The sequence below is a fragment of the Neoarius graeffei genome, chromosome 6, assembly GCF_027579695.1.
Source record: "Neoarius graeffei isolate fNeoGra1 chromosome 6, fNeoGra1.pri, whole genome shotgun sequence".
Classification (NCBI taxonomy): domain Eukaryota; kingdom Metazoa; phylum Chordata; class Actinopteri; order Siluriformes; family Ariidae; genus Neoarius; species Neoarius graeffei.
The window spans coordinates 52,370,312-52,394,108 of NC_083574.1; the positions used below are offsets into that span (position 1 = coordinate 52,370,312).

The 23,797-nt window shown below is 44.0% G+C and overlaps 1 protein-coding gene across 3 annotated transcripts in view; it reads right to left on the reverse strand.

Moving 5' to 3' along the window:
* Positions 1 to 17,975, reverse strand: part of psme3ip1 (proteasome activator subunit 3 interacting protein 1) — a 30,618-nt gene extending 12,643 nt beyond the window's left edge. For 2 of the 3 annotated variants that reach the window (XM_060923825.1, XM_060923823.1), the window contains exons 1-3: positions 17,931 to 17,975; positions 3,313 to 3,391; positions 3,101 to 3,222 (exon numbers count right to left, since the gene is read on the reverse strand). In XM_060923825.1, the coding sequence (XP_060779808.1) occupies positions 3,101 to 3,215 (115 nt within the window). In that variant the 5' untranslated portion in view covers positions 3,216 to 3,222; positions 3,313 to 3,391; positions 17,931 to 17,975. The remainder of the gene's footprint in view (positions 1 to 3,100; positions 3,223 to 3,312; positions 3,392 to 17,930) is intronic. The other variant, XM_060923824.1, reaches the window with a different exon arrangement.
* Positions 17,976 to 23,797: the final 5,822 nt, after the last annotated feature.

The following is a 23,797-nucleotide window of genomic DNA, read 5'->3' on the forward strand; positions in this document are numbered from 1 at the left end:
GCAATGATGGATGTCGTTTCTCTTTACTTAGCTGAGCAGTTCTTGATGTAATATGGATTCCTACAGTTGTGGAACAGGACTATTTACTGTATTATTATGCACCATTTGATCTCGAACGCATTAAGGCGGCAAGAAATTGCACTAATTAACTTTTGACGAGGCAGAGCTGTTAATTGAAAAGCATTCCAGGTGACTACCTCATGAAGCTGGTTAAGATAACGCCAATAGTGTATAAAGCGTCATCAAGGTAAACGCAGGCTACGCTGAAGAATCTAAAACGTGAAACATTTTGCTTGAACGCTCTTTTGTTTACCACGTCATTCCATATATGTTCTTTCATAGTTGTGACGTCTTCAGTGTTGTTCTACAATGTAGAAAACAGTCAAAATACAGAACAACCTAAGGGTGTACAAACTTTTGATTGGTACTATACATACCGGTAATATAAATATAAAGAACTCAGACGTCAACATTTTTGTCTTATGAACAGGACTTCTTTTTGTTTTGTTCGGCTCAAACTTTACCCTCCAACTCTGTCCTCATTGTCAATTTAGCAGCTCCTATATTTAAAAAAAAAAAGCTGCAGCCTGTAAAACACACGATATTGGATCTAACCAGGAAAGAACTGTGTTCTCATGGCAACCGAACAAGAAAAGTGAGACCCCCAGCTCCAACATTTGGGAAAATGTGAACCAATCCATGGTCCTCTTGAAAACAGCGGTCTGGAGCTCATATCCAGCCGACTGTGGCGTGAGCCGCATTCATGTGTGGAAGCTTCATATGGTCACGGTACTTTCTGTTTCACGTTCTGTGACGGTGAGGAAACGGCTGTTATGAACAGTGGAGAGGGAACATCTTACTGATGCAGAAAACGAGACTTTCATAGGACTGGAGTGCCGTAATTAGTGCTGAGAGCATCATGAGAAACGTCTCTCTCATAAAAAGCTACTTATACAAGTCCTTCTCGTACCATGTGGCGCATAGGGCGGCGCCGATCTCCGTTTCCGTAGCCCTTGGCCTCTCGCCTATTACATAGCTAGGGTTACGGTGGGGGGCTAGTCCTCTGGTAACCGCGAGACTTTGACTGCCACCTTGCCAGACGGCAGTATGTACCATTTTTATGATGGTCTTTGGTATGACCTGACCGCGAGTAGAACTCGCAATCTCCCGATCGAGAGGCGGACACGCTAACCACTAGGCCAACTTATGCAAGACCAGCTCCTCATGCGCAGGTATTCCTGCATGAGGACATACCATGGATCCAACAAGCACTGTTCATTTTGCAAACGCGAAAGTATGTGTACAGAATTGCACGAGAGAACAAACGTGTGATTATGAGCCCCGCCCCTGAAAGAGGGCGTGGGCTCAAGTATGTGTGTGAAAACGTCCTCCAACAGAGCAAGTGTTTTGGTCAGCCCAGTGCTACTATTACTTTCATGTCGACCCGAACAAACCACCAGGGTTTGAGTCGAAAGCGTATCTACAACCCCGATTCCAAAAAAGTTGGGACAAAGTACAAATTGTAAATAAAAACGGAATGCAATGATGTGGAAGTTTCAAAATTCCATATTTTATTCAGAATAGAACATAGACGACACATCAAATGTTTAAACTGAGAAAATGTATCATTTAAAGAGAAAAATTAGGTGATTTTAAATTTCATGACAACAACACATCTCAAAAAAGTTGGGACAAGGCCATGTTTCCCACTGTGAGACATCCCCTTTTCTCTTTACAACAGTCTGTAAACGTCTGGGGACTGAGGAGACAAGTTGCTCAAGTTTAGGGATAGGAATGTTAACCCATTCTTGTCTCATGTAGGATTCTAGTTGCTCAACTGTCTTAGGTCTTTTTTGTCGTAGCTTCCGTTTTATGATGTGCCAAATGTTTTCTATGGGTGAAAGATCTGGACTGCAGGCTGGCCAGTTCAGTACCCGGACCCTTCTTCTACGCAGCCATGATGCTGTAATTGATGCAGTATGTGGTCTGGCATTGTCATGTTGGAAAATGCAAGGTCTTCCCTGAAAGAGACGTCGTCTGGATGGGAGCATATGTTGCTCTAGAACCTGGATATACCTTTCAGCATTGATGGTGTCTTTCCAGATGTGTAAGCTGCCCATGCCACACGCACTAATGCAACCCCATACCATCAGAGATGCAGGCTTCTGAACTGAGCGCTGATAACAACTTGGGTCGTCCTTCTCCTCTTTAGTCCGAATGACATGGCGTCCCTGATTTCCATAAAGAACTTCACATTTTGATTCGTCTGACCACAGAACAGTTTTCCACTTTGCCACAGTCCATTTTAAATGAGCCTTGGCCCAGAGAAGACGTCTGCGCTTCTGGATCATGTTTAGATACGGCTTCTTCTTTGAACTATAGAGTTTTAGCTGGCAACAGCGGATGGCACGGTGAATTGTGTTCACAGATAATGTTCTCTGGAAATATTCCTGAGCCCATTTTGTGATTTCCAATACAGAAGCATGCCTGTATGTGATGCAGTGTCGTCTAAGGGCCCGAAGATCACGGGCACCCAGTATGGTTTTCCGGCCTTGACCCTTACACACAGAGATTCTTCCAGATTCTCTGAATCTTTTGATGATATTATGCACTGTAGATGATGATATGTTCAAACTCTTTGCAATTTTACACTGTCGAACTCCTTTCTGATATTGCTCCACTATTTGTGGGCGCAGAATTAGGGGGATTGGTGATCCTCTTCCCATCTTTACTTCTGAGAGCCGCTGCCACTCCAAGATGCTCTTTTTATACCCAGTCATGTTAATGACCTATTGCCAATTGACCTAATGAGTTGCAATTTGGTCCTCCAGCTGTTCCTTTTTTGTACCTTTAACTTTTCCAGCCTCTTATTGCCCCTGTCCCAACTTTTTTGAGATGTGTTGCTGGCATGAAATTTCAAATGAGCCAATATTTGGCATGAAATTTCAAAATGTCTCACTTTTGACATCTGATATGTTGTCTATGTTCTATTGTGAATACAATATCAGTTTTTGAGATTTGTAAACTATTGCATTCCGTTTTTATTTACAATTCGTACTTTGTCACAACTTTTTTGGAATCGGGGTTGTACTTTACTTACCTTCAGGATCATCAGGCTTGCGAACTTTCTCCCATTCCTCCTGTCGTTTTTTCCTCTTCTCCTCTAACTCTGACTCGGAAACAAACTTTCGGCTCAGGTCCACACCATCTGCCATAGTACTGCTTAAAACAAAATAATTCACATTAGTAAATTCCAACTTGTTACGTGAACTCTGAGCATCTAGGCGGAACAATCCAGCTGCGAGAATATACCTCAGTGTGATCAGCTTTATCAAGTGGAAAACTGGATCTAGTTCATGAAGTCATCGAGAACAGAGTCTGTGCATCAGAACTGAAAAAGACATGAAGGCTCAGAATGCACTGATGATAAAAATATTTGCGAAAGTCATCATAAATCAGACCAAGAGCGTGGTTTGTTTGTATAGAGATGGTATTACTCATCATGGTTCGAGCTGCACATCAGTAACAGAGCCCAACACACACTGAGAACACCTAAATCTGGCTGTTAACTCAACTGACCAGGACTAACATTTCCACAATCTATACTATCGTTATTACACAACCAGTCTTTCTTTCTGGAAATTATTACAGCACTGTTTTACTGTCTTCCCCCCCCAGCAATCTGCGTCTGTAGAAAGCCAGTGTGTACTGGTTTACAGGAAAACAGCTCCTTCTTGTGGCTGATTTGAGTACTTGGCAATTCCAGGGACAATAATATTACACTACGTTCACACTGCAAGGCTTAATGCTCAATTCCGATTTTTTTGTGAAATCCGATTTTTTTGTGAGGTCGTTCACATTAACAAATATATGCGACTTGTATGTGATCCTCAGTATGAACGAAACGCGACCTAAAAGTGTTCCGCATGCGCATTGCAGGATACGACGACGTCACACGCAGTGAGCATGGCCAGTGTTTACGGAAGTAAGCTAAAGTTTCCTGTGTATGACAGTAGCCAGCATGGAGTACCTGGCGATGATGCAGTTGTTGTTGCGACGGAGCCAGAACATGCACAATAGCCTGATGTTAAGGAGGACGTTGAGAAGGAAGAGGGCAAGGGTTTTGGCTCAGGCGTTCTGCGGGGTAGTGACTGCAACCTCCGTTCAAAGGAACATCAAAGCCATGTTGTTGTAATTTTTTTTGAGAGACCCGCCGCCTACTTCAGCGCAGAATAGTGACGTTTGTGGCTTGTTGATGACGTGTAAGTCGGATGAATGCGACCTGGCGGTTCAGACTGAAGTCGCATATGAAAAGAGCGGATAAGAATCGGAATTAGGACCACATATCCAAACGGCCTGGGTCGGATTTGAAAAAATCGGATCTGTGTCGTTCATATTGTCAATAAAAGATCGGATACAGGTCACACATGGGCGAAAAAATCGGATTTGAGTCACTTCAGCCTGCAGTGTGAACGTGGTATTAGAGCTGACTGCATGAAAAGAAAGGTATTCATAACATACCAAATGTGCCAATCATTTATCAGTGCTTACAATTAGGGCTGTGCGATATGGGAAAAAAAATGAATATCCCGATACATTTTCTCCATTTCACGATATACATCTCGATATATTTAAATCTCCTCTAAAGGACCCCATGAAATCTAACTTTTACTCTTTACTGTTTTCACTACAATCCCTGCAGATTAAATAACATTCTTGGTTAACTTTACAGGTGGTTTTCAACAACACATTTTAAATTGTCATGTTCGTGATTAATCACAATTGAATTGAAATAAGACTATTTTTATTCAACAAAGATGTGGCACAAACTGCAAAAACAATCTTGAAAATTGCAACAAAGGGGCAATACAATACAGAGCTGCTCAGAGCTCAAACCAATAAAGTGCAAGCTCAACACTGAGAAAGACATTTAGCCTAAATAAGAAAAGTGCTCATTCATTAAATTATTTAAAAAAATAGATCTCCAAGCTATTAACCTGACTACTGAGAACCACTGGAACATTCACAATAGAGAGAGAGAGATTGAGGGAGAGAAGAGAGAGATCTGCAAAACATCATTTTTCTCTTTGCACACTTTTGAACTGAATGTTTTCTGGCTCTGCTTCTCAGATGTGTAGAATTCCGGTATTGACTTCTCTGTAAAATGTCTGCGACCAGGCAACTCATGTTTGGGATCGAGTGTGTTTAGTAATTTTTGGAAGCCTGGTTTTTCTACTATACTAACTGGGATCATGTCTTCAGCAATGACGTTAGTGATTGCATCCGTTATAGCTCTCCATCTCTGACTCGTTTTCTCATATGGGGGGGCTTTGGAGAACGAGGCCGCTATGGTCATTTGTTTAGCTCGTGGGCAAGTAGTTTGGAGTTTAAGAGACTCTTCATACTGTACCGGGTGAGTTTTCAGGTGATGGAACATATTTGTAGTGCTGCTGCCTTTCGTGATGACAGTTTTTTTGCACACTTTACAAACTGGCATTTGCTGTTCCACGTCCTCCTCACGATATCCAAAAAAAAGCCAGATGACTGACCCCTTACTAGTTCTTTTAGGAACCAATTCGTCCGCTTCCATTTTTAATTTGTCGCTGAAATTGACAGAGCTTACACGGTAGCCTATGCAACACCAGCGATTGCACGAACCGAGTCAGCGCTGTAAACCGAAACTAGGAAATCTTCCCGCTGGCAGTGTTGCCAGATACTGCTGACGTTTTCCAGCCCAAAATATGTTCAAAACCCACCAAAATGCACTTAAAACCGCCCAATTGGGCGGTAAACTGCCCAATCTGGCAACACAACCGAAACTAGAAAATCTTCCCGGAAGTTCCTTTCAGCACCGAGATGTCGCCCGGGATTGGTTGGCGAGAGCGTGACGTTATTGTTTTTTTTACCCTTAGGCAGCCTCTCACGTTACTGCCTGAGGGACAGGGAGAAAACCACCGGGAAAGGTTTTAAACAAACGCAACAAACACAAGTCGGAAGATGACCATAAAATACTCGACAGTTACGATATAATAATTTTATGTATCACACAGAATTTTCGGCGATATATCGAGTATATTCGATATATCGCACAGCCCTACTTACAATGTTTCATTTATTACATCTGCTTTTATTCTATCCACATTCACTGGATACAAGCAATTGTGCGCTCTGATTGGCTACTCTACTACTAGGCTATCAGCTCATATTCTTGGGTTTCACATGACGTCACATCCGCCTCGTTAGTTATTCAAAACTTTAGCTGGTGGTCTACCAAAGCTCAGCTGACAAAGCGTTTGTACAGAGAAGGTACATTGTTCGCATGAAAAATGCCTTACGCTTGCGTTGTTTCAGGTTGTTCGCATCGATCAAACCGTGAAACTGATAAAAGTTTCTTCAGGGTTCCCCGTGAACTCATAAAAAAGGGTGAACGAACACAGGATTTCACAAAAAGGTGTCGAAAAAGGTGGCTTTTGAACCTCGCACTGAAATTGAAGGCAGCTGAGTCGAAGCATGCTCGAGTTTGCAGTGATCACTTGGTGAAAAAAGTTTGTAAATCCCTCTCAGCTATGTCCTTAGTGTTTTCCAAGTACTTTTCTTGCTATGTGTTGTTATTTTACGGTACTTTTTTTTTAGTCACGAAGCGCTAAAGTCCCCAACTGTTTCTTTGTTTCCTCCTCACAAAGTCCATATGCATGAAGGTCACGACAAAATTCTTCCCCAGCCATACAGTTACAATGCGCCGTGATCACTTCTCCGTCTCGTTTAACTAAGATCCAGGTCTTTAAAGGGGTTTCTGATGATCTTTGTGAATGATTTACCTGAGCGATAAGAGCCAACACAAGTGAGAATCAAGCCAACTGTTGTTCAGTGCTTCGTTGTAAAGACGTGAACGAAAAGCTTAATAAATAAATAAATAAATAAAAACACTTACAAGGACAAAAACAATACAGGATTCATCCGGCAGCGGCTTGACAGCGAGGTCCTTTACCCAGCCACATACAAAAAGTTGTAAGCCTCTATACTCTTCAACACTTTCATGTGTTTTGCGGTGTAGAAGGACGTCTGCAACAGCAGATAGTTCGGATGTCAGGGAACTTGACTGAAGGCTAGTTTTCGAGATCGTATGACAAATCCTTCTTTCCCAGACTGTAGGGGTCGATTCCACTGCACATAGCAATCTTCTGAATATATCTAAAGCCAGCAGTGGCTTCTAGATTACGAGCATACTCTGATAAATTATCGCTAGTTGTTTGCACTACGGCGGCCGTTTTGGTTTGCTCGACCACCAGCTGTTTTACAGGAAGTGAAATCGCTAAGAAAAGTCATGTGACTGAAACCCAAGAATACTGCGAGTTGAGAAAAACAAAACGGCGGTGCATGTTGCTGAACCAACTGAGGACAAAATAAAGATTTTACTCAAAAATACAAAAAAAAAAAAAAAGCAACAAAATATGGAATAAAAGTATTTGATGGTAAGAACGCATCTTTTTTATTTTTTCAAGAATTATTATAACATTTTTCACAAATTGCTCCTGTCATTTCGCCGGTTTGTTTACATTCTAAGCGGAAATGATTTTGTCGGACACTATGTATAAAGTTTTTTATTTATCGACTTTGCAAAAAATAAAAATGCTCTGCTTTCTCAAAATCTAGTGAGTGTGGATATAAAAAAAAAAAAAAAAACAGTTATTCCGCTCAATCTGATCGTTCATGGCTTATAGCCGACTCGGCGCTACGTGTTTCATCAGCTCATGTACGACTCGAGTCTGTGGAATAACTTAATTAACTGTTTATAGTTACATTTAACATTGTGGAACAAGTTAATTCCTCTTATCAATTCCATTAAACAGCTCATCTCATCTCATTATCTGTAGCTGCTTTATCCTGTTCTACAGGGTCGCAGGCAAGCTGGAGCCTATCCCAGCTGACTACGGGCGAAAGGCGGGGTACACCCTGGACAAGTCGCCAGGTCATCACAGGGCTGACACAGAGACACAGACAACCATTCACACTCACATTCACACCTACGGTCAATTTAGAGTCACCAGTTAACCTAACCTGCATGTCTTTGGACTATGGGGGAAACCGGAGCACCCGGAGAAAACCCACGCGGACACGGGGAGAACATGCAAACTCCGCACAGAAAGGCCCTCGCCGGCCACGGGGCTCGAACCCGGACCTTCTTGCTGTGAGGCGACAGCGCTAACCACTACACCACCGTGCCACCCCCATTAAACAGCTATAAACAAACATTCATTCCCACATCAGACTCCTTTATCTTCAAGCAAATTATTTAAAAAAAAGCAAAAAAGCACCGTCATATTAGTGAAAAATGAAATCACTGACACCCCAGACTCATTCAATAAATGCGAACTGTCTCTTGAAAGAAATCTTCACCATGGAAACAATTGCAAAGCTTTTATTTAATAAAACTTTTTCTGATCCCTTTATTATTAGTCTTAGAACTGGAACGAGTCCTTACTACAGTGATGATAAAGTATTAGAAGGAGCACATTAATATAAACCATGGAGCTGGAGCTATTATGAGAACTGCTGTGACAGGAAATTAATCAACACCTTCTGCCTCATCAGCACGTTCATTCAAAAGTGCTGTGGTATCCAACATGTATCTATAACACAAAGCTAATTATACATCATTAAACACACAAAAGAAACCCAACTAACCCCTGTTTAGAATTTAATTTAAGCTCACCTAGGTATGGATAACCCACAAATACCACGGGATCAAATGGGCCTCAATGTCAGCACACTTGCCAACCCTCCCGATTTCGGTGGGAGGCTCCTGATTTTAGCCTCCGTCTCCCGATCGTATTTGTTAAAAACTGGATAATCTCCCGGTTTGGGGAAATCCCTACCGCCAAGTTAAAAATACTCCCGATTATGTCCAATCAGACTCGTATGAGAAACACTGCTGATGTCAACTGATTTTTAACCAATCAACGACCAGAACGACAGTCACTTCCGTAATGTAGGATTCACCCAGGCTGTCCGACATTTTTTACAAGCAGTCATTCATCATAGCCACTAAACCCAATACCAAACGGCAAAAATATGAATGCAGATACCAGGTTGCATGGGGGAATTAATTTCCATAGATAAGCAAATGTTCGACCAGCCAGTTAGACATTTTACGGTAAAGATACCTTAAATCAGAATATAATGGACATTTGAGTGTGAAATTAAACTAGTCTTCCAGACCATTTCAGAAACAAACTGTACAACTTCTAAAGTGTTGAGTGAAATTTTGCATGACAGAGAATTTGTTTGGTGAGCGTATTTGGTGTCTTATGGCCCTTTTCCACTACCCTTTTTCAGCTCACTTCAGCTCGCTTCAGCTCACTTCAGCCCGACACGGCTCGCGTTTCGACTACCAAAAACCAGCACGACTCGGCTCGTTTCAGCCCTGCTTAGCCCCTAAAACTCGCACCGTTTTGGAGTGGGGCTGAAGCGAGCCAAACTGTGCCGAGTGAGGTTGGGGGCGTGAGCAGACACTCCCCTGTGCGCTGATTGGTGAGGAGGCGTGTCCTCACATGCCCACACACGCCCCGCGAGCGCGCTGGGATCTGTAAACACCGTAAACCCGGAAGGAGAAGAATTACGAATTACGAGAATTTCTGAAGCCTTATGCGCCTCGCCTCATATATACGCTCTTGCCAGTATCTGTCCGCGTTGTCGGTGACAACAAGCCACAGCACCAAGACCAGCAACACTAACGACTCCATGTCCTCCATGTTTATTGTTTACTATCCGGGTCGTGAGACTACCGCTTAAAAGCTCACTGATGTCACTGTTTGCGCTGCTTAACGACATCACCTGACGTCCACCCACTTTCGCTAACTCCACCCAATGTGTCCACCCACTTCCAGCCAGCACGGTTCAGCGCGGTTGTAGTCGAAATGCAACTCCAACAGCCCCGCTCAGCCCGACTCAGCACGGCACGGCTCAGCCCGGCTCAGCCGCGTTTGTAGTGGAAAAGCGGCATTAGACCCCGTCCACACGTAGCCGGGTATCTGCTAAATCGAAGATATTTTTCTACGTTTTGGCCTGTCATCCACATGAAAACACATCAAAAACGAATATTTAAAAAAACTCCGGGCAAAGTGAAGATTTTCGAAAACTCTGTGTATGCCTTTTCGTGTAGACAGAGATAACTGGAGTTTTGCGTTTTAGAACGTCACAATCTGCGCCAAAAAAATGACAACAAATCTGCCCTGACGTCAAACGTGCGACCTTTGTTTACTGCAGAAGCCAGATTAAGCATGGACTTAAGCTAGCCGCACACCACGGCGATCCACGCGGTACCGAACCGACCCATTTCAGAGCCGACTCCCGACAGGGCACGCACATATCCCCCGACTGTTGACGAGTGCAGTCGCGATTGAAGCGACACGTGACAATAGCTTTGTGATTGGCTATTGGATATAGTTACTTTTACACTTGAAGATGCTACAGGCTGAATTACAAATGACACAACATGGAATATGTAGCGCACTATCTAGGCCGCATGAGCTATTATTTCCAACCTTAAATAGTGCACTTATATAGGGGAGTTAAAGCGATTTGGAATTCAGCCACACAACTTGAGCAGAGTGGCTTTCCAGCCCACTGGGTCTATGGATAAAGCTTCAGTCTATGGAATTACAGTATATACCTGCATTAGGTGCTACCGACACGTATTTCTCGCGCTAGAAATTGTGTTTAATGATGTCACGTGTTATATGCGAAAGATATGATTGGCTATTGCTAGCGACTCTCGCCGATCAGTCTGGCTCCCGATTAGTTTTTCGAATCGGCTGTGAGATGAGTCGGTACCATCGAAAACTAGTCTTTACGCCTGACTCGCGACTTCAGTTGGCTCGGTACGCTGAAAATCGGCGTAGTGTGCGGCTAGCTAAAGAGTAATGGATCGGAGTAGTGCCTTGAAAGCGTTAATTATTGTGCAGGTGCTATTTACATGTTTAATTTTAGAAGCCCAACTACTGCTGATGTGATTAGGGGGTAGGATTTGGGGAAATAATGCCATCTACAGGTTTGGAATGCTTATGAATGTGATTGAAAACGCAGATGTTTGGTTATGTGTGGAAGGGATTTTTTTCGAAGACGAGGTGGTGTGGATAAAACATTTTTATAAACGGAGGGGGGGAAAATGTTCGGTTTTAAAAATACCCGGCTACGTGTGTACATGGCATTAGTGCTGTTTTGAATTTATGTTTGAAAGTTTACAAGTGAATTATCTGGAAAGTGATTGACTTTGATAGAGTTTTGAGGTTTTAAGTGAAAGATTACTAGTGAGTGTATTATGGTAGGACTAAAATATTGCGTCTCGTCTTCTTCCGCTTTATCCGGGACCGGGTCGCGGAGGCAGCAGTCTAAGCAGGGAAGCCCAAACTTCCCTTTCCCCAGACACCTCGGCCAGCTCCTCGGGAAGAACACCGAGGCGTTCCCAGGCCAGCCGAGAGACATAGTCCCTCCAGCGTGTCCTGGGTCTTCCCCGGGGCCTCCTCCCGGGGGGACATGCCTGGAACACCTCCCCAGGGAGGCGTCCAGGAGGCATCCGAAAAAGATGCCCGAGCCACCTCAGCTGATTCCTCTCGATGTGGAGCAGCAGCGGCTCTACTCCGAGCTCCTCCCGAGTGACTGTGCTTCTCACCCTATCTCTAAGGGAGCGCCCAGCCACCCTGCGAAGGAAACTCATTTCGGCCGCTTGTATCCGCGATCTTGTCCTTTCGGTCATTACCCAAAGCTCATGACCATAGGTGAGAGTCGGAACGTAGATCGACCGGTAAATTGAGAGCTTCGCCTTTTGGCTCAGCTCCTTCTTCACCACAACGGACCGGTAAAGCGACCGCATCACTGCGGAGGCTGCACCGATCCGCCTGTCGATCTCACGCTCCATCCTTCCCTCACTCGTGAACAAGATCCCGAGATACTTAAACTCCTCCACTTGAGGCAGAACTTCTCCACCAACCTGGAGAGGGCAAGCCACCCTTTTCCGGTCGAGAACCATGGCCTCGGACTTGGAGGTGCTGATTCTCATCCCAGCCGCTTCACACTCGACTGCAAACCGCCCCAGTGCATGCTGAAGGTCCTGGTTTGAAGAAGCCAACAGGACAACATCATCCGCAAAAAGCAGAGATGAAATCCTGTGGTTCCCAAACAGGATTCCTTCTGGCCCCTGGCTGCGCCTAGAAATTCTGTCCATAAAAATTATGAACAGAACCGGTGACAAAGGGCAGCCCTGCCGGAGTCCAACATGCACTGGGAACAGGTCTGACTTACTGCCGGCAATGCGAACCAGACTCCTGCTCCGTTCGTACAGGGACCGGACAGCCCTTAGCAAAGAGCCCCGAACCCCATACTCCCGAAGCACCCCCCACAGAATACTACGGGGGACACGGTCGAATGCCTTCTCCAGATCCACAAAGCACATGTGGACTGGTTGGGCAAACTCCCATGAACCCTCGAGCACCCTATGAAGGGTATAGAGCTGGTCCAGTGTTCCGCGACCAGGACGAAAACCGCATTGTTCCTCCTGGATCCGAGGTTCGACTATTGGTCGAATTCTCCTCTCCAGTACCCTGGAGTAAACCTTCCCTGGGAGGCTGAGAAGTGTGATTCCCCTATAATTGGGGCACACTCTCCGGTCCCCTTTCTTAAAAAGAGGGACCACCACCCCAGTCTGCCACTCCAGAGGCACTGTCCCTGACCGCCACGCGATGTTGCAGAGGCGTGTCAACCAAGACAGCCCCACAACATCCAGAGACTTGAGATACTCAGGGCGGATCTCATCCACCCCCGGTGCCTTGCCACCGAGGAGCTTGCAAACCACCTCAGTGACTTCGGCTTGGGTAATGGACGAGTCCACCTCTGAGTCATCAGCCTCAGTCTCCTCAGTGGAAGACATGACGGTGGGATTGAGGAGATCCTCAAAGTATTCCTTCCACCGCCCGACAATGTCCCCAGTCGAGGTCAACAGCTCCCCACCCGCACTGTAAACAGTGTTGGCAGAGTACTGCTTCCCCCTCCTGAGGCGCCGGACGGTTTGCCAGAATTTCTTCGAGGCCGACCGATAGTCCTTCTCCATGGCCTCCCCGAACTCCTCCCAGTTCCGAGTTTTTGCTTCCGCAACTGCCCGAGCTGCAGCACGCCTGGCCTGCCGATACCCGTCAGCTGCCTCGGGAGTCCTGGAGGTTAACATGGCCCGATAGGACTCCTTCTTCAGCTTGATGGCATCCCTTACTTCTGGTGTCCACCACCGGGTTCGGGGATTGCCGCCACGACAGGCACCGGAGACCTTGCGGCCACAGCTCCGAACAGCTGCATCCACAATGGAGGTAGAGAACATGGTCCACTCAGACTCAATGTCCCCCGCCTCCCTCGGAAGCTGGGAAAAGCTCTCCCGGAGGTGGGAGTTAAAGACCTCCCCGACAGAGTGCTCGGCCAGACGTTCCCAGCAGACCCTCACCATACGTTTGGGCCTGCCAGGTCTGTCCAGCTTCCTCCTCCGCCAGCGGATCCAACTCACCACCAGGTGGTGATCAGTTGACAGCTCAGCCCCTCTCTTCACCCGAGTGTCCAAGACATAGGGCCGGAGATCAGATGAAACGACTACAAAGTCTATCATTGACCTCCGACCTAAGGTGTCCTGGTGCCACGTGCACTTATGGACACCCCTATGCTCGAACATGGTGTTCGTTATGGACAAACCGTGACTAGCACAGAAGTCCAATAACAAAACACCACTCGGGTTCAGATCGGGGAGGCCGTTCCTCCCAACCACGCCCCTCCAGGTGTCACTGTCATCTCCCACGTGAGCATTGAAGTCCCCCAGTAACACAATGGAGTCCCCAGTCTGAGCACTCCTCAGTACCTCTCCCAGGGACTCCAAGAAGGCCGGATACTCTATACTGCTATTTGGGCCATAGGCACAAACAACAGCAAGAGCCCTCTCCCCAATCCGAAGGCGCAGCGAGGCGACCCTCTCGTTCACTGGGGTAAACTCCAACACATGGCGGCTGAGCTGGGGAGCTATAAGCAAGCCCACACCAGCCCGCCGCCGCTCACCACCGGCAACTCCAGAGAAGTGGAGAGTCCAGCCCCTCTCGAGGAGCTGGGTTCCAGAGCCCAAGCTGTGCGTGGAGGTGAGCCCGACTATCTCTAGCCGGTACCTCTCAACCTCCCGCACAAGCTCAGGCTCTTTCCCCCCCAGCGAAGTGACATTCCATGTCCCAACAGCCAGCCGCTGTGTCCGGGGATCAGGTCGTCGAGGCCCCTGCCTTCGACTGCCACCCAATCCACATTGCACCAGTCCCCTACTGCTACCTCTGTGGGTGGTGAACCCACAGGAGGTCGGGCCCACGTCACCTCTTCGGGCTGAGCCCGGCCGGGCCCCATGGGCAAAGGCCCGGCCACCAAGCGCTCGCATACGAGCCCCAACCCCGGGCCTGGCTCCAGGGTGGGGCCCCGGCTGCGTCATCCCGGGCGACGTCACGGTCCTCGGATTTCTCTCCATAGGGGTTTTGGTGAACTGCTCTTAGTCTGGCCTGTCACCTAGGACCTGTCTGCCTTGGGAAACCCTGACAGGGGCATAATGCCCCCGACAACATAGCTCCTAGGATCATTCAAGCACACAAACCCCTCCACCACAATAAGGTGGCAGTTCAAGGAGGCTCAAATATTGCAAATATTGCAGTTCAAATATTGCATTCGAGTGAATTTCTTTGCGGAGTATATTTCGATAGTATGGTAGTATCTATAGTGCCATTTTTACATTTTGTTTGAAAACTTTCAGTCAAAGTTTGCAAATGAGCAAATTCCTTTGATGCATTCCGATAGGATTTCTCGTGCTTTTTAAAAATTCTGTTGGAAAGCGTTTAGTGAGAGAGATGCATTTTAGTAGTGCTAAGACAGTGCAGTATTTATTTTGAGTTGTTACTCATCTCATCATCTCTAGCCGCTTTATCCTGTTCTACAGGGTCGCAGGCAAGCTGGAGCCTATCCCAGCTGACTACGGGCGAAAGGCGGGGTACACCCTGGACAAGTCGCCAGGTCATCACAGGGCTGACACATAGACACAGACAACCATTCACACTCACATTCACACCTACGGTCAATATAGCCCATGTTTACATTAGACTGTATCAGCGGATCATCAGATTAACGTTTTTAAAACGATTAGTGTGCACACAGCAACACCAATACACGGATACGCTCGGCTCCGCAGGCATCCTGTGCTCCAAATCACTCCGCCCTGAACAGCGAGTGCCCTCTGGAGGGTGCGCACTCCGGCCCTGCGCTGCTCACAGAGCGCGCGAGTGAAGTGAACAAGCTGTGATTCGGGACTGAGCCGCGGTGTGTGTGATCCCAGCGCATATCACTCACCACTTGCAAGTGGAAGGATGGCAAGCCTAAAGACAATCATAACTACACAATGGGCAGTATTTGCATCAGTATTTGCATCAGTATTTTCATACTTTTATACTCTTTAATGAAAGGTGATAAAAGGCGGAAGTCCACGCCGTTTTTCAGCAGTCGCGTCACATGACCAACGCCAGCGAATCAGGAAGGTGGATGTCACAGTGACGTTGTCCAATGACGACGCCAGCTAGAGCTCAGCACAGCGTATCCGCGTATTCTCAATGTTTACACAGCACTGGACCAGACACGATCTGGATTGAATACGTGGACCCTGGCGGATTCCCGTTTCCCGGCGTTTCCAGGCGGTTTAATGTAAACGGACAATGCATCCGCGAAGAAAACGAGACAGATACGGTCTAATGTAAACTTGGCCTTAGAGTCACCAGTTAGCCTAACCTGCATGTCTTTGGACTGTGGGGGAAACCAGAGCACCCGGAGGAAACCCACGCGGACACGGGGAGAACATGCAAACACAGAAAGGCCCTCGCCGGCCACGGGGCTCGAACCCGGACCTTCTTGCTGTGAGGCGACAGCGCTAACCACTCCACCAGCATGCCGCCCGAGTTGTTACTATTTTGGTTAAATCTTATTAAAATTTAATTTATATATATGATATTATAGTTCTCTGTATTTTTACATGAGCTTACAGAAAGAAAACACATTTGATGCAATCCAGTAATACTTTCATTCACTGTGACTATTTTAAGAAATGATAAAAAAAAAACATTCTTCTAAAGCATCACTTGTGTTATTTTCTGTGGGTCTCTGTATGTATACAATATTCAGGCATGAGATTTGTCAGCTAAAAATCTGATTTAAGACTTCCCTTTCATTGTTATGATATTAAAATTCAAGACAAGAGTATTATTTCAGATGTTTCACTCTGAGCTCTCTCATGCCTGATACATGACTCCCATAACCTAGAGTAACTGATAGAACAAGATCAACAATTCAAAACCTCTTTAACTGTATACATTTCAAATGGTTTGCGATTAACTGGGATCCACTGGTTTTATCGTTTCAACGATACTAGTTATAACAGTACTGCAGTATATGGTATATATTTATTTATGGGGATAGTTTATATATTCATATTTACAGGGATAGGTATGTAGTAGATATTTATTTTGTAATTATATATTTATATAGATATTTATGAAGTATATATATATATATATATATATATATATATATATATATATATGGTATGTAGTATAAATGGTATATATATATTTTTTTTTATATATATTTATATAGATATTTATGAAGTATATATATATATATATATATATATATATATATATATGGTATGTAGTATATATTTATTTTTTTAATTAAATATTTATATAGATATTTATGAAGTGTATATATGGTATGTAGTATACATTTATTTTTGTAATTAAATATTTATATAGATATTTATGAAGTGTATATATGGTATATAGTATATATTTTTGTAATTATATATTTATATAGATATTTATGAAGTGTAGATATGGTATGTAGTATATATTTTTGTAATTAAATATTTATATAGATATTTATGAAGTGTATATATGGTATGTAGTATATATTTATTTTTTAAATTAAATATTTATATAGATATTTATGAAGTGTATATATGGTATGTAGTATACATTTATTTTTGTAATTATATATTTATATAGATATTTATGAAGTGTATATATGGTATGTAGTATATATTTATTTTTGTAATTAAATATTTATATAGATATTTATGAAGTGTATATATGGTATATATTTTTATAGGTGTATTAATGTAGTTTGGATTTCGGGGTAGTTAAAAAGGGGTGGGAAATTAAAAAAGTATTGTACTTCTTCCCACTCCTTTTTCGAACAATGTGCGGTGTTTTGTAATGTCTTAGCTCTTTATGTTATTTATTTATTTTAATTTCTTGTTTTCTTTCTTTTGTATGTACAAATAGTTACATACATTTTTTTATACATGTTCGAAATAAAAATAAATTCATTCATTCAAAATTCAACATACTAGCACTAGTTTGATGGAATAACATTCAGCAAGACTGAGTGTAAATAATAAAATTCTCACTGACTGTCTGACACTTCTAAAACAGCACTGAGATACTGCAGTGTGCATGAATCCCACTGAGCTAATGCGAAGGAGTCAGGGACAGTAAAGCCACATTCAAGAACACAAGCAATGCTCAGTGTCAAACCATAACCCGCATGTTTTTATATCGCATCTCTACGAGTAAAAGCAGCTTATATGTGTCTAGCCCACTCCTCCTCAGAGCCAGGGCCGGGCAGTGCGGGGCAGTGCACGGTAGCTAATGCTGCTTTGCTAAGAGCTGCTGAATTTATTACCGGAAATAAAAACATGGCACAAACAGATTAATTCCTGAACTGAATTACAGTAGTTGCATTACTTCAAAAGCTGTTATATAAGTTTCAGAAATAAATTCGCATTATTTACGCAAAGAACAGAAGAGAAAGAAAATGTAGATATTTACCACTCGCTCTTGTGCCACTTTAAATGTGTCCGTGTTACACCACTGCTCAACAAATGCAGTTCCGATGAAGAGGGCGTGAGGAAACAACTCCGAATCATGGGGAATGTAGTTTTAAGCTGAAATTGATTTTAGTTCTAACGATTTACCCTACGTTATCCATCTATCCATTAGCACTGTCGCCTCACAGCAAGAAGGTCCTGGGTTCGAGCCCAGCAGCCGGCAAAGGCCTTTCTGTGTGGAGTTTGCATGTTCTCCCCGTGTCCGCGTGGGTTTCCTCCGGGTGCTCCGGTTTCCCCCACAGTCCAAAGACATGCAGGTTAGGTTAACTGGTGACTCTAAATTGAGCGTAGGTGTGAATGTGAGTGTGAATGGTTGTTTGTCTCTATGTGTCAGCCCTGTGATGACCTGGCGACTTGTCCAGGGTGTACCCCGCCTTTCGCCCGTAGTCAGCTGGGATAGGCTCCAGCTTGCCTGCGACCCTGTAGAACAGGATAAAGCGGCTACAGATAATGGATGGATATCCATCCACCTATTTTCCATAGCCGCTTATTCTGTGCAGGGTCGCAGGCAAGCTGGAGCCTATCCCAGCTGACTACGGGCGAAAGGCGGGGTACACCCTGGACAAGTCGCCAGGTCATCACAGGGCTGACACATAGAGACAAACAACCATTCACACTCACATTCACACCTACGCTCAATTTAGAGTCACCAGTTAACCTAACCTGCATGTCTTTGGACTTTGGGGGAAACCGGAGCACCCGGAGGAAACCCACGCGGACACGGGGAGAACATGCAAACTCCGCACAGAAAGGCCCTCATCAGTTGCTGGACTTGAACCCAGGACCTTCTTGCTGTGAGTCGATAGTGCTAACCACTACACCACCATTATGCTTTTTACAAAAGCATAAATAAAGGTAGGAATGAACTTGAAACTATGTGAAAGTACACAAAAGACTGTAAAATACGTTTGCTTATATGTACTGTATATAGAAGAAGCCTTTATTTGTCACACGTACAAGCACAGGCTTAAGCACACAGTGAAATTTAACCCATCTGAAGCAGTGAACACACACATGCACACACAAGTAAGCATTGAGCACACACACATACCCAGAGTAGTGGGTGGCTTATGCTACAGCCCCTGGGAAGCACTTTGGGGTTAGGTGCCTTGCTCAAGGGCACCTCAGCCCAAGACCGCCCCATGTTAACCTAACCGCATGTCTTTGAACTGTAGGGGAAACCGGAGCACCCAGAGGAAACCCACTTGGAAGGAAATAACTAAACAGTGACTACAGTACTGGGACAGTACGACAAAAGGAAGCCATTTACATGGAATTCAGAATAAAGTAAGAGGGACAAGAAATAGAGGAACCAACAGAAGGGAGCAAGTAGTTAGACTCTTGAGTAGACTAAGAACTGGGCACAGCAACCTAAATACCATGCTTTTCATCATGGGGAAACATCCAATTGGTCATTGCAAGGACTGTTCAAAGTAAAGGAGTCAGTGGATCACATCCTGATGTCATGCATGAAATAGAAAGAGGAGAGAAGAGTTATGATAACAGGGCTATAGAGATAAGGACAAGAGGTGACCAGGACTGAAGATGTGTGGAGACACGATGGAGGGCAGAGAATGTTTATTCAGGTTTCTGAAAGCAACTGGGTTAATTACAAGAGTGTAATGGATTATTACAACCAGAAAGTGGCAGTAAGCCAACATAATGGATTCCAATTACCTTAAAACCCCAGAGAAGACGTGGAAGAAGAAGAAGAAGAAGAAGAAGAAGAAGAAGAAGAAGAAGAAGACGGTTGTCTTGCTTTATTAAAAGTGTCCTACAGTAGTCTTCAGGGTGGTGTGGTGGTGTAGTGGTTAGCACTGTCACTTCACAGTAAGAAGGTTCTGGGTTCAAGCCCAGTGGCCAACAGGGGCCTTTCTGTGTGTCTGTGTGGGTTTCATCTGGGTGCTCTGGTTTTCCCCACAGTCGAAAGACATGCAGTAGGTTAACTGGCTATTCTAAATTGCCCATAGGCGTGAACGTGTGTGAGCGCACAGAAAGGAACTGGCCACCCTACTGTTGCAATTCTGGCCACATCAACCAAACATGATTCACCTCAAGCCCGGATCAGGTTTGGTAGTGATGATGGCGAAGACAATAGTCTTCGTAAAACAATACAGCATGTGTTTTGCCTATTTTATTACCATGACCTTAACAATAAAATATACTCTAGCATAAAACTACAGGTAGCAGTTTTAATAGTGTAATTTAGCACGCAGTTATGGGTCTGCCTAAAACAACACCACAATTAATTTTTTTTTATTTATTACTCTGACGGCGGCACGGTGGTGTAGTGGTTAGTGCTGTCGCCACACAGCAAGAAGGTCCGGGTTTGAGCCCCGTGGCCGGCGAGGGCCTTTCTGTGCGGAGTTTGCATGTTCTCCCCGTGTCCGCGTGGGTTTCCTCCGGGTGCTCCGGTTTCCCCCACAGTCCAAAGATATGCAGGTTAGGTTAACTGGTGACTCTAAATTGACCGTAGGTGTGAATGTGAGCGTGAATGGTTGTCTGTGTCTATGTGTCAGCCCTGTGATGACCTGGCGACTTGTCCAGGGTGTACCCCGCCTTTCGCCCGTAGTCAGCTGGGATAGGCTCCAGCTTGCCTGCGACCCTGTAGAACAGGATAAAGCGGCTAGAGATAATGAGATGAGATGAGATGAGATGAGACATTACTCTGATTTTATCAGAAAATACCTCCAGCATTAAAATATATGAAGGAGCGTCTGTGTCTTCTGGATTTTGTACATTAGCAACTACAGGATGGAAGGTCAGAGTTTTCGCTTTGAGCTGCAGCTCATGACAACAATCACAATGATAGTGGAAAGTTTTAAAAGAAAGACAGAGCTTATCAGTGTGTGTAATGTGACTGTACATGAAATCAATCAACCTTACAGTTCGACTTGGTAAACCACGAAGCTCTGACATGCCATCTAGTGGATGTCTCTTTTAATCCTCCAAATATAGATATAAATTATGTGGGTATGTGAACAATGCTGCTCGACTTGCTGCTTCTTCTGCTGCACGCACACACAGTCATGCGTCAAGAATAAACTTTATCCTCATGTGTGGAGACTTTTTCTCTACATCTGGCACCTTTTATTATTAAAAAAAAGTCTAACATATATTAGTGCATCTCAAAAAATTAGAATATGGTGACAATTTTCAATATTTTCCATCAGTTATTTAAGAAAGTGAAAATTTAATATATTCTGGACTCATTACACGTAAACTAAAATGTGTCAAGCATTTTTCTATTTTAATTTTGATGAAACTTGTTTTACTCAAACTTGAAAAAACCCCTCAAAATATTAGGATATTTCATTTCAAGTTTGAGTAAAACAGTATAAAAACCATGTGTTTCTTGGTCTAGTTCAGTACATACAACCACAATCATGGGGAAGACTGATGACTTGACATCAGTCCAATAGACGATCATCAACACCCTCCACAAGGAGGGTAAGCCACAGAAGATCACTGCTGAAAAGGCTGGCTGGAAAAGGTGCACAAGCAACAGGGATGACCGCAGCCTTGAGAGGATTGTCAAGAAAAGTCAATTCAAGAACTTGGAAGAGCTTCGCAAGGAGTGGACTGAGGCTGGTGTCAGTTCATCAAGAGCCACCACGCACAGACGTCTTCAGGAAAGGGGATACAACTGTCACATTCCTAATATCAAGCCACTCCTGAAACAGAGACAACATCAGAAGCGTCTTACCTGAGCTAAGGAGAGAAAGAACTGGACTGTTGTTCAGTGGTCCAAAGTCCTCTTTTCAGATGAAAGGAAATTTTGCATTTCATTTGGAAATCAAGGTTCTAGAGTCTGGAGGAAGAGTGGAGAGGTACAGAACCCAAGGTGTTTGAAGTCCAGTGTGAAGTTTCTGCAGTCTGTGATGATTTGGGGTGCCATGTCATCTGCTGGTGTTGGTCCACTGTGTTTTATCAAGTCCAAAGTCAACACAGCCATCTACCAGGAGATTTTAGAGCACTTCATGCTTCCATCTGCTGACAAACTTTATGGAGATGCTGATTTCCTTTTCCAGCAGAACTTAGCACCTACCCACAGTGCCAAAACTGCTACCAAATGCTTTGTTGATCATGATATTAATGTGCTTGATTGGCCATCCAACTCACCTGACCGGAACCCCATAGAGAATCTATGGGGTATTGTCAAGAGAAAGATGAGAAACACCTGGGCCAAAAATACAGACGAACTGAAGGCCACTATCAAAGCAACCTGGGCTTCAATAACACCTCAACAATGCCACAGGCTGATTGCCTCCATGCCACACCGCATTGATGCAGTAATTCATGGTAAAGGAGCCTCAACCAAGTACTGAGTATATAAATGAACAGTTGGACATTTCTGTATTGTAAATCCTTTTTTGATTGATCTTAGGAAATATTCTAATAATTTGAGATACTGGATTTCTGATTTTCATGAGCTACAAGGCATAATCATCAAAATTGAAACAAAAAAGACTTGAAATATTTCACTTTACATGTAATGAATATCAAATATATGAAAGTTTAGCTTTTTGAATTAAATTATGAAACAAATGAACTTTTTCACGATATTCTAATTTTTTGAGGTGCATTAGTATAGAAAACTTCTTGAGCTGATACACACACTCCTGCACTCCATACGGCTCTCCAGCTGCAGGATAGACAAGTTCAGAAAGCAGGTTCGCTCAACTCATCAGCCTGAATGGGTTGTGGTCAGGGGCACAGATAGGATTTTTGAACTGGGGGGGACTGAGCTGTCAGCAAATGATTCCATTTTGTGTATGCATGTATGTGTGCGTGTGTATATATATATATATATATATATATATATATATATATATATATATATATATATATATATATATATACACACACTACCATTCAAAAGTTTGGGGTCACTTTGAAATTTCCTTATTTTTGAAAGAAAAGCACTGTTCTTTTCAATGACGATCACTTTAAACTAATCAGAAATCCACTCTGTACATTGCTAATGTGGTAAATGACTATTCTAGCTGCAAATGTCTGGTTTTTGGTGCAATATCTCCATAGGTGTATAGAGGCCCATTTCCAGCAACTCTCACTCCAGTGTTCTAATGGTACAATGTGTTTGCTCATTGCCTCAGAAGGCTAATGGATGATTAGAAAACCCTTGTACAATCATGTTAGCACAGCTGAAAACAGTTGAGCTCTTTAGAGAAGCTATAAAACTGACCTTCCTTTGAGCAGATTGAGTTTCTGGAGCATCACATTTGTGGGGTCGATTAAATGCTCAAAATGGCCAGAAAAATGTCTTGACTATATTTTCTATTCATTTTACAACTCATGGTGGGAAATAAAAGTGTGACTTTTCATGGAAAACACAAAATTGTCTGGGTGACCCCAAACTTTTGAACAGTAGTGTGTATACATGTTATTTCACCTCCCTCACTGCCATCACCAGGAGCTACCTGCAGGCCAGGACAATGACAACATTTTAACATACGTAGCCTATGGAAATCCAAAGTTTACACATTATCATCACGCACAGAAATTGCAAAACTGCAAAACTAGTTTTAAAACCGCTACGTTCCAACTGTTAAACATAGCGAGAGGCTGGGCTACGTGTGTGTGTGTAAAGTGTAAACCAGTAGTGCATCCTGACTTTCTAACTATGCCTGTGTGTTGCGTGAGCGGCAGTCAGTCAACAACTCTTCGCAAAGTTTCCTTATGAAACAATATGCTCACTGAAATTATGGCAGGGAACGCCAGATTAAACATTAAAACTGCCTTCTGAGCACTGTATCTACAGGCTGCCACCGAAAGAAGGAGGCTACC